At 42.1% G+C, this 16,660-nt stretch overlaps 1 protein-coding gene across 2 annotated transcripts in view; it reads left to right on the forward strand.

Annotated features, from left to right (window-relative positions):
* The first annotated feature begins 7,272 nt into the window (after positions 1-7,272).
* The window catches only part of LOC136879190 (sulfhydryl oxidase 1), a 64,518-nt gene continuing 55,130 nt past the window's right edge, over positions 7,273-16,660 (forward strand). For both annotated transcript variants that reach the window (XM_067152963.2, XM_067152962.2), the window contains exon 1: positions 7,273-7,849. In XM_067152963.2, the coding sequence (XP_067009064.2) occupies positions 7,564-7,849 (286 nt within the window). In that variant the 5' untranslated portion in view covers positions 7,273-7,563. The remainder of the gene's footprint in view (positions 7,850-16,660) is intronic.

Below are 16,660 nucleotides of genomic sequence, written 5' to 3' on the forward strand. Positions count from 1 at the left end.
TCCCTTAATTGTTGGGATCACGTGTGGTTCTCGCGTGAAATATCTCGCAAGTTCCACACCGGTCTGGTATTTGTGTCAAACGTACTCAGTTTGTTATTCCAGATCCGAGACCTATACTCCAATATTTCGGTTTCTATTTCTATTCTGAGTTCATTTTTACGTATCCGGTCTTCATCGCGGTGGTATTGGGCCCAGTTGCGCTTGTGTCTGTTGCGCTGGCGTATTAGATCTTTAATGTGGGCCGGTATTTCGATGTTAGTGTTTTGTCTAGGTTTGTGTACCGGGATGCTGGCAGTTGTGGCTGCCTGGATCGCATTTATGAGTGTTTTTAGGGATTCATCCGTTTGGGCTGGGTTTACTGTTTGTATGTCCTCAGTCCCCTGTAGGAGTGAATCGAGTTTTCTTTCGAATTTACCCCATTTGGCTGCTTTATAGTTGAATCGGCGCTTGGGGTTATTCTCATATTACCGAGCTCGATAGCTGCAGTCGCTTAAGTGCGGCCAGTATCCAGTAAACGGGAGATAGTGGGTTCGAGCCCCACTGTCGGCAGCCCTGAAGATGGTTTTCCGTGGTTTCCCATTTTCACACCAGGCAAATGCCGGGGCTGTACCTTAATTAAGGCCACGGCCGCTTCCTTCCACTTCCTAGGCCTTTCCTATCCCATCGTCGCCATAAGACATATCTGTGTCGGTGCGACGTAAAGCAAATAGAAAAAAAATATTCTCATATTCCTCCGGGTTCGCTTCCAGTGTAAATATTACTGGTTGATGCCTCGACCCTAGGTCGTTTATGACTTTAATGCTGTGTCATTGAGGAATGTTTCGTAGTAGGGCTATGTCCAATATGTCGTCGACCTGATCGTTTGGCGCTAGGAACGTGGGTTCACTGGGGGCTGTTACCACGTAGTCCTGGGATAGCATGTGGTTGTACAGCCTTGTGCCGTCTGCGTTAGGTTTCAGGCATCCCCAGCTGGCGTGTTTCGAGTTTAGGTCTCCTCTTAGGACCGTGTTTCGATTTAGCCTTAGTACTGATTCAATGTCTTGTGTGTTAAGGTTTTTAGGTCCGGAGTATGCCGATATGATATTGACGAGTGTTCCTCGCACTGGCATGGCAATTCCGCATGCTTCCAGCTTGACCAGTTCTGGTAAGTCTATTTCCATGTGTTTAACGTCCTTCCTTACCAGAACTGCCACTCCTCCGACTCTATTAGCCTTGTCGCTTCTGTGTAGTTTGTAGCCTCTTATGGTGAACTTCTTCCCTGGTGGGAGGAAGGTTTCTGTTAGGAGAGCTACGTGTATGGTGTTCGCGGCTAGGAAGGCTTCGAGTTCATATTTTCTAGACCTGACGGCCTGGCGGTTCCATATTAGAACTCGAAGCTCCCGCGTGTTATTATTATTATTATTATTATTATTATTATTATTATTATTATTATTATTATTATTATTATTATTATTATTATCTTCGTTGGGTTGTTCAGCCATCCGGGGTTAGGAGTTCGGAGATTGCATTAGCCAGGGGTAGGGGAGCATGTTGGCCATCATAACCCCTGTGGTTGTGGCTGCCGTGAGGTTCAGGTTCGGAAAGAAGGTTTTCAGGATTTCTTCTATTCTTTCCCTGAACGCCTTTACTGCCATGTTCCCCACTGGCTGTTGTGCCTGTTCCTGTGTAGGTGGTGTGATTGGTGTGGTGTGAGGGGCGGGCATTGGGGGCGGTGGTGCGGATGCCGGCTTACTAACGGCAGGTTCTCTGCGGGGGGTGAAGCTAGCCTGGGGCGGGCCCTCAGGTAGCTCGGTGGGAGCTTGCGTGGGCTTAACCTGCCTTCGTTTCTTTGCATGGGGCTGGGCTTTCGTTTTATTATGGTTTGAGGTCTTAATTTGGACGGTGGTGGGGGCTGGTTGGGCTGAGGGCCCGGGGTTATGTTTATGTTATGTCCGTGTAGGCTTGAAATTTAGGAGACCTCCGCCTGATGGGCGCTGATTGTCTGAAGGACCTTGTTTTTGGCCCTTTGTGCCTGACGGGCCTGCGGGACCTGAAGGGTCCTTTTTGCCATGTGGGCCAGTTTTCTTCTTTCGTGAAGCGACTGCACCTGAGGGGTCTGCTTGGGCCTTAGGGTCGCCACGCTTGTTACCCTTTGGCCCTTTGCCTTGATGGGCGGCTTCGTAGTCCTTGCGGCTAGGACAGTCCTTAAAATTGGCCGCGTGTTTACCCCGCAGTTAGCGCACTTGGAGTACGCGGGGTCGTTGCCGTGGGGGCAGTCGAGGGACAAGTGGGAGGCGGCGCATCTGCGACATCTGGGCTCCAGTCGGCACGCCGCCCCTGGATGGCCATGCCTCTGACACACTCCACATTGGGGGCCAGTGGCTGGGGGGGGGGCGGTACGGCTCGACTGACACCAGCATGTTCGCGAGCATCCGCATTTTCCGCAGATTGTCCGCGTCTGGGGTGTCCGCCACGGCAACTAGGAATAGGTTGCCCTTGGCTGACCTATTCCCTACTCGCATCCGCACTACGGAGAATGCGGGGATATCCTGTGCTTTCAATGCAAGCTGGATTTCGTCCGCATTACTTCCGTTAATAGGGGTCCTCACTACGAACCGCTTCATAGTGCTGTTGGGCAATACTTTTACAAAATTAATATTTAGCCCTTTTAGCACTCCGATAGCAGTTTCGTAGCTCTGAAAGCTTTGCATGTGGAGCCGGATCGCTTCGTGCGCATCAACTCTCGGCCTGGAGAAGTAGTATTTTCTCTGGTCATGCGGCAGCCTTTTGAGGAGCTCCGTTTCAAGTGTCTTCGTGTTGGTAGTATAAACCGTAAGGGGTGGGGGATTGACCCCTTACGGGTGATCGCTTTCTTTTGTTGTGGTGGTGGAGGTGGGCTCTGACGAGTCTGCCTCTTGTGTGTGGTGAGCTGGGGTTGGGTTGAGCCGATAGATGTTTCGGTGCTACTATCGACTCGGGTACTTGGTTTATTTCTCCCGCCTGCCTGGGCCTTGCGGCTCAGGGGCTGGGTTACTTTGCTTTTCCCCTTCCCCTTCCCCTCCTCCTCCCTTTTGCCTCTCTGAAGCCGTCACCCTGGTTTCCCAGCTGCTTGGCTGGGACCTCGGGGTCTCTCCCCCTCGGAGCTTTCAGATTCGGCCTCCCGGGATGCGCCTGAAAGGTCAATCACCAGCGGGGCCTCGTCCGAGTCCGGGTCCGAGATTCTCGCTCGCTCGGGTGGGGTTGGACTTTAATTGGCGCCATTCGCCGAGTCCGGTTCTTCTTCCCTTCCCCTCCCTTGTGCGCTGTTGCCTTTGCGCTCAGGTTGGCGGTACTAGGTCCCGCTTTCCCGGCGTCTGGCTGGCTGACCACTGGGCTGGGTGTGAGGGTTCGGTTCATTTTGGGGGAAGAGGTAGCCTCCAGTTTGTGTTGGTGTTGCTCCACAGTCGCTGGCTCAGTGGAGCCATGTGACTGTTCCTTCCCATGCTCGGGTTCCGGCACATCGGGGCCTAGCCCTGGTTCCCGGTCGTCCGAGCACAACGTCACGCACCCCAGCTCGATCTCCAGGCGCCGCCTGCTCTTACTTCGGGGTTCAGCTTTGTGGCTGTCCGTCCAAGTGGGAGGCGGCTGCACTGGTATATGCGAGTGCAGCGCCAATGCTACCTCTAGTGTATTATATACTAACTCTATGGCTACGACAGCTACCTGGACTCCCTAAAGTTTCCGTAGAAGTAATCAGGGCAATTAACATGTTATCCATGTACAGTCAAAAGACGTGCAGAACTGCGAGTTATAGGAATTAGAATGGGTATTGTTAATATATAGGAATGGTTTCATTAATAGTTGTTCATCATGTCATATACCTGTGTTCATGTTAATCTAGACCCTCCCTCCTACTCCCCACCCCCCCCCCCCCCCCCTCAAATAATTACCCGAAGTTGGCGGCCTGACATTATTAAAGCAACAGCCGCGTGATCTCAACGTGAGTGGTCAAGATCTGAGTTTGCCTATGCTTTAATTAAGCCTGCTCGTCCTAATGTGAAAATCTGTTGTCTGTGATGCGACCGTGGCGAGAGCGCACCGTGACCGTAGGCCTACCCATAGTGTGAATCATCCTTATTACACAACGGATGGAAAAATTATATTCTGTGTAGTATGTAATATAATCAGAACTTTCGAGACTGTCACTCTGAGTGATGCGAAGAAAATTGAAATAAAGAAGTGTATACAATTATTTTGAAAATAAATTTCTGTATATAAAAATGAAATGACGCCTGTCTTCCGAAAAGGTTTCACGTCTAAACCGCTGGGCATAATTTCATAAAATTTTGCACATAAACATTTATTTCAAAATATAGACCTGGAAATATAATATTTGAGAAATATTACATACCGGTAATAGCTTACGCAGACCAGGTACCATGAGCATAGCATAGCAATGTAGGCCTATGTCTGCCCCTTAGTTCTGTTTCCTGATACGGGTTCGCAGATGAGGCGAGATGAAATTATACGTCATACTTTTACAGCTCGGTGCCCTTCCCGATTCCAACCTCAGTTGAGGATCTAATGAAGATGAAATGGATGATGATGAATGAATGAATGAATGAATGAAAATGGTGGTGGTGGCGATAATTGTTTCAAGAGGAAGTACAACTAGGCAACCATTCTCTATTATCGTTAATCAGGTGGGGGGGGGGGCTTGGAGGGGTCCGACACTTCGAAAAATTAAGGTATTGGCCGAAGAAAGACAAGGGCCACGAAGTAAGTGAAAATGAAAGACCTCCTAGGCATCACAATCCTATTAGAATCGGAGTCCAAAAAGAACAAGAGCTGACCAAGTGAGATCGGATAGGATACATGGAAGTGATGATCATGGCACAAGAAAGTCGAAGCAATGCCAGAACTCAGCTGAGGAGCTCGTAGTCGCCAACCCACGCTCCCAAATTAAGGGCCCGTGGGGCATGTATTAAGCTGGGTAGGGAGGTGGAAGAAATAGGCAGTGGCCTTTGAATAAGAACAGTCTGGGCATTTTACCTGGAAGTGAAAATGGGAAACCACAGAAAACCATTCTCAAAACAGCTGACGGTGGGGTTCGAATCTTCTCGACTTCCGAATGCAGAACTTGGCTATATAGTAGTAGCTTAGCGCTAAGCCACTTCGCGGAGATAGCGGGTTCGAACCCAACTATCGGTAGCCTGAAGATGGTTTTCCGTGGTACCAGGCAAATGCCGAGGCTGTACCTTTCCCACTTCTAACCCTTTCCTATCCCATCTTCGCCGTAATACCTATCTGTGTCGGTGCGACGTAAAGCAAATAGAAAAAAATATGGAACAATTAACATTCGGCAGCAACTAGACGGCAGTCCTAGACTTTATATTCGTAAAGGCAACGAACTCGTTCATTCTATCAGGAGTTATCGACGCCGTCTGTGGCGAATTTGAACTTTTATTGAGGGGTCATAACGAAAGGTGGTGGTGGTGGTGGTGGTGGTGGTGGTGGTAGTGCTGGTGGAGGTTGTGGTGGTGATTATTTGATGTTGTAAGGTTAAGTGCAACTCGATAACCATCCTCTCTTAACACTAATCAGAATGAAAATGAAAGAGGTCCGACAAAATGAAAGACTGCCTAGGCGTCGCAAACTTAATACCGTCGGGCTCGAATAGGAACCATAATTGACTGAGGGAGGTCAGATAGGAAAGATGAAAGTTAGGAGCCTGTCACAAATGAAAGCTATGCCAAATTCAGTTAAGGAACCTTGTCCATGTGACAGTGGTGGTGGTGATTATTGTTTTAAGAGGAAGTATTACAAGGCAATCGTCCTCTATTAACACTAATCCATCCTCTAACCATAGGGAAAAAGGACGTGGTCCGCTAGTTCGAAAAATGAAGGTATCGGCCAAAGAAAGAGAAGGGTCATGAAGAACATGAAAATGAAAGACTCGGGTAGGATAGATGGACGTGAGGAGCCTGGCAAAAGTAAGTGGAAGAAATATCAGACTCAGCTAGGAGAACCGTGGTAGCCAAACCACACTCCCAGGTTGAGAGCTCCTGTTCACCCATTTAAACACCTCTTACGACAGACAAGTAATAACGTGGATGTATTCTACTGCCACTACCCACACGGGCTGGCATAATGAAACCGGATGTTTAGCTAATGCGGGAGTATTCAACTATACCGCTGCAATTGATAATGTTTTAAAATAACATTTGGATACTGAAATAGTGTTTAAAAGGACATCGAAGACAATTCAGAACAACCTGCTAAATGCAGTTCTATGAGCATGTTCAAAGCATATTTTTAATATTAAATCAATATTTAATATCTCCAATGAAAACTAATCAGAAAGAGAAAAGGAAGAGGTCCGATCCTTGGAATAATGAAGGCGTCGGTAAAAGAAAGAGAAGGGCCACGAAGGGTGTGAATATGAAAGATCCCTAGATCTCGCAAACCTAATACCATCGGGGTCAGAAAAGAACAAGAGTTGACTAAGTGAGATCAGATAGGAAAGTCGAAGGCGAGGAGCCTGATAAAAATAAGGGGAAGCAACATCAGACGCAGCAAAGAATCCGTGGTCGCCAACCCACACTCCAATCTCCTCTCTTAGGTGTCTTTTATTTACGTCAGGCGCGGGGTATCCTGGTGTATTCTACCGCCCCCACCCACAGAGGAATCCTAAAACAGAGTTGCAGAGTTTGATTAGGGAAAAATTCAGTGCAAAATATGTATACCCACGACTGCGCTTGCCAGATAAATCGCATTTTGTAGAGCATTCTTTCAAGATCTGCAAGGAATAGGCCTCTTTCTTAAGAGCTCCGAAAATAATCGAACTCCTCAGTGATCCATGCTCTGGCTCACATTTTATCATAAAATTATGCCTCACGAAACTGTGCTCTTCCATTGCACCCAGCAAAGGAACACTGATGTTGTTTAGAGTAAAGAATTTCTCCAACAGTTTTTTCATTCGTGTAATTGTGCGCAAAAGTTTTAAGCACGAAATCAAGGATGCTTCTGAGCCTGCGGAACAAACGATGACGTACAGTACTGACTGTGAAATGTCAAATGACCGCATTTCCCGCGTGTTGCCTTAGTTGAATTTTGTGATTTTATAGGTTATTGTCCTTACGTAAATGAAGAATATCTTGTCCTTTCAGTTTACAGTGCTTCTCTGAAATGATATCCATTTCGGATGAAGTGTATGGTCTTTATACTTTGATCTTTGGAAGTCGTTCTCCACTGTCAATTGACTGTCAATAAAGCAACCACTGAGAAGCTTTTGTTCAAGTGTGTGTGCGCGTGTATATGGTTATGGATTAGTTATAGTGGTTTACGTAGATACTGATAACAGATAATATAGAATGAGTTTCCATCTGGCATATATCCAGACGTAGAATAGCGCGTTGTCTGTACAAGTTTACTATGTTGTTTAGGACGGTTTTGATTAACTGTATGGAACTAGAACAGTTAGCCTGATGTGTGTCACTCAACTTTCTTTTAGTATTTTGAGTGCTGGTAACAGCCGGCAAGACGTAGTGTGTGAAATATCTTCCCTTCTCTAATGATAGGATATTTATTCTAGCAGAATTTGAGATGTCGACAGGTTCTGTCATATGTGTTATTGCCATTTTCCTTGTGTGCGCGATATATTCGCGTGAAATACCGTTAAGTGATGATAATAATAGACTTTATAGTGTCCTGGCTTCTGGACAGGGACTCTATGCAAATGATTCAAAAGTTTTTGTTTTGAATGCAACGAATTTTAGGAGCAGTGTTTATAATACTAAGAACTCATGGCTCGTCGAGTTTTATAATAGTTGGTGTGGACACTGTCAGCGATTTGCTCCTGTTTGGAAATCGTTTGCTGCTGATATTTATGGTACGTAAATTTAATGTTTATGATGCTTGTACTGAATGCTCATTATACGGATCTGGTTACCTTTACAGCAATTTAATGAGACAGTTAAGGATCACACTGAGACAACATGCTGTAGGGCTGTGCAGTCTCCCTTTAATTGCTCTTATGAGCACATTGTATAATAGGGCAGTTAAGATTTTAAACAATGTTCTTACATTAAGTGTGTGTTTAATCAACACAATACTTGAGTCGCCTAAAAGCAAAACGGATAAAGTCCACTCCAGCACATTTTGAGAAAATGGCAAAAAACCACTACCACCTTCCATTAAGGCGGTTACTTACAAAAATTAAGCATAAAATCACAAAAAAATTCACTGATTATTAGAGCAAGTAATAATACTCGTAGTATTATTATTTAGACTGTTATTGTTGTTTTAAAAGTGGACTTTATTGATTTTGCTTCTAAGAAGTGGACTTTATTCATTTTGCATGTTAGCAGTATGGATTTTACTCATTTTGCTATTATTTATTAAAAGCACAAAATACAAGAAGACATAATATCCATGTTTCATTCACTATGGTTTAGGAGTGCCCTGGGTAGATATTTAAACACACAGTTCAGGAGCTTCCTCTTTTGCACTGCAAAGTTCATTATCAGCATTTTCGTTGACGACTGATGACACTCCCAAGAGTCGCAGTAGTCAACGTAGAATTTCAGTGATGGGCTCAACTTCCAGTCAGAGCCAAAGTGCAATTCAAGAAACCTTTTCACATCTGACACTTTATTCTTGTTGACTGAAGTAGTGTTCTTTATAACAGGTGAAGGGTTTATAGCTAACACATTCTTCTTACTTTTATCAGGGATCTGTAGGTTCCAGTTCTATCATAGTAAAACAGCTCCCCATCCACAAGGACCATGTGATGAGACGTTTTTAATCGTCTGAAAAAGTAGCACTTGCAAGGCATGCATTTAAAGTGCCATTGTTGAATAGGTTTCATGTGCTCTGTTGCCTCTTGTTTCCAGTTAAATATATTCATGTCAATCCCTGGTTGACGAATGGTTAAAAATCTTTCAACGATGTTAATGTAGGTTTTTGAATCTTCGATTCTTCTCTCTTCTTGAATTTTTTTCAGAGAGACCGAATACCCGATCAGGGGGAATGAAGGAATGACCTCTTACTGGAAAAATTAACTGTACCTCCTCTACGTCTCTTGGTGCTTACAGAAGCCACCTTCGGAGCATAGCTATTATCGTCCTATCGTCAACATTAGTGTGTTCTCTTGTATGAAAGCTCTCTTAGTCGCACTGAGATTGACTCTTTTCTTTCTCACCTTTGATGGAGACACTACAGAAGGTGATACTTCCATTTTCAAAAATGGAAATTAGGCAATCTCTGATATAAAACTAGGAATAAAGCACTAGTAGAAAGCATGCAGCTTTAGCATAATCGTAGCTATGTTATATGTTGTCACATGCCATAGAAGTCAGGTTCTGGTTGGTTGAAGTGCCCTTTACTCATTTTGCTTTTAAAACGCAGTGGACTTTATCCGTTTTGCATCTAACCTGAGTTTTTAAAGGGGAAATACTTAAGGATGTTATGGATTTTGCTAGTATATTATTTCATGCTTCTTTTACCGATATATTTCTACCATTATCTCATTTTTTGTAAAAAGTGGACTTTATCCGTTTTGCTTTTAGGCGACTCACTTATCTTGTAAAAATCAACTGAACCATATACACTGTTATCTGTTTAGTGTAGGGTCAACTGGGGCTAATATGGGACAACAAAATGTTGGGGTAAAAGTGGGATATCATCATAGCTCCTTACGAGTAAACTATCTGTAAGCTTGATTAGTGGCAATGGATTATTTTGAGTTCATTGAATGGCAGACAATGACTAAATGACCAAAAATGACCATGTTATGCACAGCAAAAATAATGAAAAACTAACACTTATTTTCACATTAAAAAATTTGCTTTGTGGTTAGAAATGTATGTAATTTTAGAAAAAAACTGTTGCAGATACAATTAATTTCTTTAAATCCAAATTTAAAGAGAGCATTGCAGAAATTGCCTCTAAAGCCATATATTTGTAGGATCAATATTAAGCAAGAAATTCTTCTTTTCATATTCGGGGCAATTGTAGTACATTTCTGGGGGCAATTCGGGTGACAGAACTTGCAGGTACTGCATCAGCTAACAGAGGTGCAGAAGTGGACATGGTACAAGACTTGCCATATCTGCCTGGAGCGATTTCTGCACGAAGGGAACAACATGCTTAATTGCGTTATCGCAGTTGACTAAACTTGGTTGTGAACAAATCAGAACTGAAGCGTTAGTGGAATGGTGTCTTCTGGTGACATCACGATGACACGATCCATCGTCTATGAAGGATGTGCTCATTTTTACATATGACAGCAAGATGTTCTCGAATGTCATCCTGTTCATGAGGGCCAAGGTAGCCCAATACTACCACACTTTTCTGCAGGGCCATCTGCATTGAACACTTCGGTAGAAATGTCTAGCACTGTTGGACAATGCCATACTCCTTCAAGATAATGCAGTGGCCAACGGCAGTGTGAAGTCTTAGACACTCTTCCTATTCACCAGATCTCAGTCCATGTAACTTTCATCTCATTCTGAAACTGGAGAAGCTGTTGCATGGGATACACTTTGCAGACATGGTGGCTGTTGTAACAGCACATTGGCGACAGGTGATTCATATTGATGCAGCCAACACTGTCGTTTGCATTGGCAAGAATGTGTTGATGCCCTGGTGGACTATTTTGATGAATGTTACCTGCTTGTAAAGCACATTTGTGTTCAGATTATGCTTAAATGAATACAACACTATGTTCTGTGTGCATATCTTTTAGTTGCCACCCCTCTACTGTCACCTGCTGTATCTGGGTTGGCAGCCATACTCCTCACTTTCATCCTTCTTCTCTGACCTCTCTTTTCGTCAGTTCTTGTTTTTTTGTGACCCCGACTGTATTACATTCAACTTTTTCAGCTTATTAGGGATAGAACTTGGGTATAGGCCAACCACACTAGATAGCTGCAGGGTCATGAGGCCTAGGGAATCTTTTATTTTCATGCCAATCATGGTTCTTTCCTTTCTGTTACTGATACCTTCATTCTTCAAAGTGTTTTCTTTTTTTTTTTTTCCTTCTTTTTTTATATATAGTGGTTTAATGTCGCACTAATACATCAAAGGTTTTCAACGATGCAAGAATGGGAAAGGGCTAGGATTGGAAAGGTAGCGACCATGGCCTTAACCCATTAGCACTTGAATTAATTTTTTTTCTGAAATTAATTTTATTGTGTTTTACCATATGTTTGGGACCAAACTAAACTAATGAAACAAGTTCCAGAATTTTGGGACCGCTAGGTCATAAGATATTTGATGTTGCCATGTGGCAACGCTAGGCGCTTGCACTACTGTACCTATTTTTTTAATAATGAGTTTTGATAGAAGAATTTAGGTTACAGAGTAGTTTTTTGTTTGTTGTGGAATAACAGTGTTGAAAAATCTCAGCATTATTTCTAGCATGCTCGGGCAAAAGAGTTTAAGTCAAAAAATTGCCAAAATGAGTTAAGTCCGGATTCTGTGAGGTAGTCATCACTCAGCTATGGTAAAGGGACACACTACTACGACTGCACTTCTTCGGGTAACAGATGACATAAGACTAGCAATGGACAAACGGCAGGTGACAATACTGACACTCCTTGACTTTAGTAGTGCGTTCAACACGGTAAATATAGACATACTATTATCTAAGCTCCGCTTTCTGCATATCAGCCCAATAGCCCTAAATATTTTTAAGTCGTACCTTACAAATCATCGCCAGTGCATAGTGGTAAACAATCAAAGATCTCAATGGGCTGTAAAATCATCAGGTGTCCCTCAACAGTCTGTTCTAGGGCCCCTATTGTTCGTCTTACATTTAATGACGTATCCTCCACACTTCAGTATTACAATTACCACTTATATGCTGTTGATCTGCAGATATACAAACACACCACTATAGTTCAGCATATTAATTCAGATATTGAAAGGCTTACAGCCTATTCTAAAAACAACCGCTTAATCCTAAATCCTCGTAAAACACAAAGTATAGTCATAGGAAACTCTAAATTATTACATGTAATAAGTAATATCAATCCTCCTCCAATCAGAATCAATGACCTTAAATACCGTATGTAACTAATCTTGGAATCTCCATCAATGAGAATCTGACCTGGAATGAACACGTAAGAAATGTATGTAGAAAGGTTCATGCAGCTCTATATCCCCTGAAACATCGCAAGAATTATTTTCCTCAAAAACTTAAAATTAATCCAAGCACTATTATTCCCAGCTTTAGACTTTTGTGATACAGTACTAGTCAATCTAAATGCTGAACAAGCGTTGAAACTTTAGCGAGCATAAAACTCATACATTCGATATGCCTTCCAACTGCGACATTATGTTCATGGTACACCAAATTTCAAAACATTGGGATGGCTATGCATAAATGAATGAAGGTATTTTCACCTAATGACACTTGTTTACCAAGTGCTCTCGATGAACACTCCTACTTACCTATCTTCTAATTTTCGTTTCCTTTCCTCATTCCATGAAATTAGTACACGTTCTGGTTCCCTGCTTGAAATTTCACTAAATCGAACCAATTCCTACAATCATTCCTTTTTAGTTAATACATCGAGACTCTGGAATACACTCCCAACGGACATTTGGCATGTTACTTCCTCTCATAAATTCAAATCTGCCTGCTGGAACTTTTTCCTGGGAACATATAACTAAGTTGTGTGAGTCATTGTGTGTATGTTGTATGAATGGGTTTTCTTTGCCTATTATGGACTTCAGTCATTATTCTTATTATTACTATATTTCCTCTTTATAGTATTATTATTAGTATTGTCACACTAATTGCCATACTGATTTGTAAATTAGTCTTAGAATTACCTGTACGTAGTATTATTTCTTTGTAGAATTACTGTCTCTTACTTTTATGTTGTTTTTTTTAAATTTTATTGTTTATAGTGGTTAAGTGTAAGAGAAGATCGTGAGACCTACCTTCGGCACAAATGTAAGTCAGGAATAAATAAAATAAATAAATATAAGTCTGAAGAGAAGCAATTAGCTGCAAGGGCACATTGTAGAAATAGTATAACTGAGAAAGGAATTTATCTGCTTGGTCAGAACAGTATATGTCAACATGTACTGTTTATACCACTGCACCTTCCTACAAGGCATACTGAGTAAACGAGTACAAGTCATTTCCTTCCTTGATTACGATTGTTGGATACAATTTTGTGCACAGATTGATGCATTAACAATATCAAAGAACAATTCCAGTTATTGTTGTTCATTACTGTGTATAATTATCAGAAGTATTAGTTCAGCTGCTACTTGGTGCTGCTAATAAAGTAGTTTTTCTTACTGTATGAGTGAGTGTTTTGTGATGCAACATAGTATCAAGGGCTAAGAAGATTTTGGAGATGATTCTGGCTCAGGAAGAGGACATCTCCGATACAGAAGGTATAATGATTTGTTCCCCCCCTTTTTTTTTTTTTTTTTTTTTTTTTTTTTACAATTCCTTGCGATACATTATAATATTTTTTAGTGTCAGTATGGTGGATGTTGATGTCATATCAGATCAGCATGAATCCAGTGGAGTTTTCACAAATGAAATGAAATGGCGTATGGCTTTTAGTGCCGGGAGTATCCGAGGACAAGTTCGGCTCGTCATATGGAGGTCTTTTGATTTGACGACCGTAGGCGACCTGCACGTTGTGATGAGGATGAAATTATGATGGAGACGGCACATACACCCAGCCTCTGTGTCAGCAAAATGAACCAATTATGGTTAAAATTTCCGACCCTGTCGGGAATCGAACCCAGGACTCCTGTGACCAAGGGCCAGCACGCTAACCATTTAGCCATGGAGCCAGTAGGAGTTTTCATAACTGAACACAGAGAAGTCGATTCATGGTCTTCCTCGGAACTTAACGATGAAGGGATAAAAACAGCAGAAATTGTTGAGAAGCTCCTGAACAGTAACAGTGACGAACAGTGTGCCATAGAATTCAGTTCACTGACTTCAACCACTTCTAAAAATGCCAGCAATATTTGTACAGAATTGGTTGCAAATTCTAATGAAAACCACAGTGAAATATCCAACTTTGACGATTCTGATTATGACAAGACCTATATTACCGAAAGCAGTGATTCAGGCAGTCCGCAAAACGAAGGCACTTCCAGCTCGCAAATTCATACAAAAAGTGAGAAATGGTGTTGCAGTGTTTTCCAGGAAACTTAGAGCTGAAAGGAAAGGAATGTGTAAACGCAAATGGTAATGTTACCCAGATCTAAGAGGTTAAAGCCACTTGAGGACTGTTGGATGAAGTGTAAGAGGATTCTGGAGGCAATCCACAGGGAGAAACCGATTAGGGAAGAGCTGTTTGATGAATTTTTGTCTTTGCGTGACAGAAACAAAAGGGCTAATTACATCACTCAACTGGTAGAAACGAAACAGCGAGGTACTTCGCGGAAACACACAGATGATCCAGATAGACAAAAAACTAGGAAAGTGACTCACCTGTTTCATTTCAGAGTTGATGGTGAGCGATTTATGGTTTGTAGAGACAGCTTCATGCAGACACTTGATGTGTCACAAACGTTCGTTACTGTTGTTATTGCAAATCAAAGTGTTAGTGTGTCCGGTGCAATCCAACTAGATGGGAGGGGGCGACATCCACCTGCCAACAAACACAGTGACAGTAAATTACAAGAAGTTAAGCAGCACATCTCATCTTTCCTAGCGTATGAATCGCACTACTCAAGGTGGGGAAAAGCAGTCGTCTGTATCTGACACCCCACCTAAATTTGCAAATAATGTACAAGTTGTATCGTGAGAACATATGCGACCTGATATTTCATCCAGTATACGATAAAGAGTTCTATAAAATTAACATTTCTTTTAAGAAAGCCTAAGTAGACACATGTAGACGCGCGCGCGCGCACACACACACACACACACACACACACACACACTTGAAGACCAAGAAGGGGGGTTAAAACTGCAAGAAGAACTTGCACCTCATCATAAACAAGCAGATGCAGCTTATTTACCAAAGGACAAAGACAAACAGCTGTGCAAAGAAGACCTTACGGCCTGCTACTCATTCGATAAGCAACAGTGTTTACCAACACCATTTCTTCAGACATTGTTTCTTTTTACAAACGACAATTGTGGACCTTTAATCTCACTATGTATGAAACAAGGAAGAAAGATGTAACATGCTACTTGTGGAATGAGTCTGAAGGAGGACATGGGGAAAATCAGATCGCAACCTGCGTTTACAAATAATTGATAGGCCTTCCATCAGAGGTTAGAAGGTTACCGTGTACTCGGACACATGCGGGGTTCAAAATAAGAACTTCCATGTTTCCGCTATGTTCTTCTGTGCATTGTACGATAACAAAAACTTGGAATTGATAGAACATAAATTCATGGTTAGCAGCCGTAGCCACTTAGATTCTGATGTTGATCACAGGCTCATAGAGAAGCAGAAGAAGAGACTGCAGTTTCCTATGTATCATCCCCATGACTGGAGCCAGTTGATGCCTTCTGTAGGAAAGGAAAAGAAGTTTCAAGTCATCAAACTTTCCCACAAGGACTTTCTGGATTTTGGAGGCCTGTACAGAACTTCATTTATGCACCGCATAAAGGATAGGCTACTGATGGTAATCCTTTCAGCTGGTGTAATGTAAAGTGGATACGTTATACCAGGGATTGGGGTGTAATGTACTTCAAAACTACACTGAAAAAAAAGAGGACTCGTTTATAGCCTTGGACCTCGAAAGTAAAGTACACATAAAAGAACTGCTTAGACCAAGTAGGTGCTACAACGGCAAACTTCCCGTTTCTAGGGAGAAAAAAAAAGGACATGGGAGACTCTTATTCCAAGTGCTTTCCATCAGTTCTTTAAAGATATGCAAACATCCAGTATTGCAGACGTCCAGATGGGGAAGGAAACGAGGATGAAGACTGAACTAGAAACAAACATTAGACAGTAATTTAGTGATAGCTGATGAAGAAAAGCCATAGATCGAGTTCACCGAATACCTCAGGACAATTACTGACAGCATTTTATTACCATCATTTTAATGCTTTTAATTTTGTGACACTTTTTATATCTCTTGTTTGAAATTAATGCAATTTCATTATGTTTACATATACAATTTGATGTACTTTTAGCTATTCTGAACCTGAAAACATGAATGGTCCAAACAGTATAAGTGAGTAACTGTAGGTAGTAAAACTAGTATAAGTCAACAGTTTTCTAAAATGTCTCATTGAAATAAATTTTCATTTATTTTTACAGCATTTGGACTAAGAACCTAACATTTTTAACCACTCACATGATTTGGAGTAGGTATACTACTTGAATAAAGGAAAAAATGTTTCACTGAAAAGATACTTTTTTTGACTTAATTTATACTCTTTTTGCCAGAGCATGCTAGATTTATTGTAAGAACTAGCTGATGTGCCCGTGCTTCGCTATGGAATTTTCACTCCAAGCCAAAGGAGAAACCCCTTTTCATTGCTAATTTGGTATAAAATGAAAGAAACAGCTATTTTCAGGGTTGAATTTTGAGTTATTTAGTGAATTGTGGTGCTGTAATTTGGAATAGGCCTTAATTGTAATTCTAGACCAGGTTCATACTACTACCGAGTTAGCCTCTGTCTTAAGTGTGCACATTGCTCATTCAAAACAGCGCTTCAGAGTATGGATAGAATAGTGGAATGCTATGATGAACC

Source organism: Anabrus simplex, chromosome 8 (assembly GCF_040414725.1).
Source record: "Anabrus simplex isolate iqAnaSimp1 chromosome 8, ASM4041472v1, whole genome shotgun sequence".
NCBI classification, from domain to species: domain Eukaryota; kingdom Metazoa; phylum Arthropoda; class Insecta; order Orthoptera; family Tettigoniidae; genus Anabrus; species Anabrus simplex.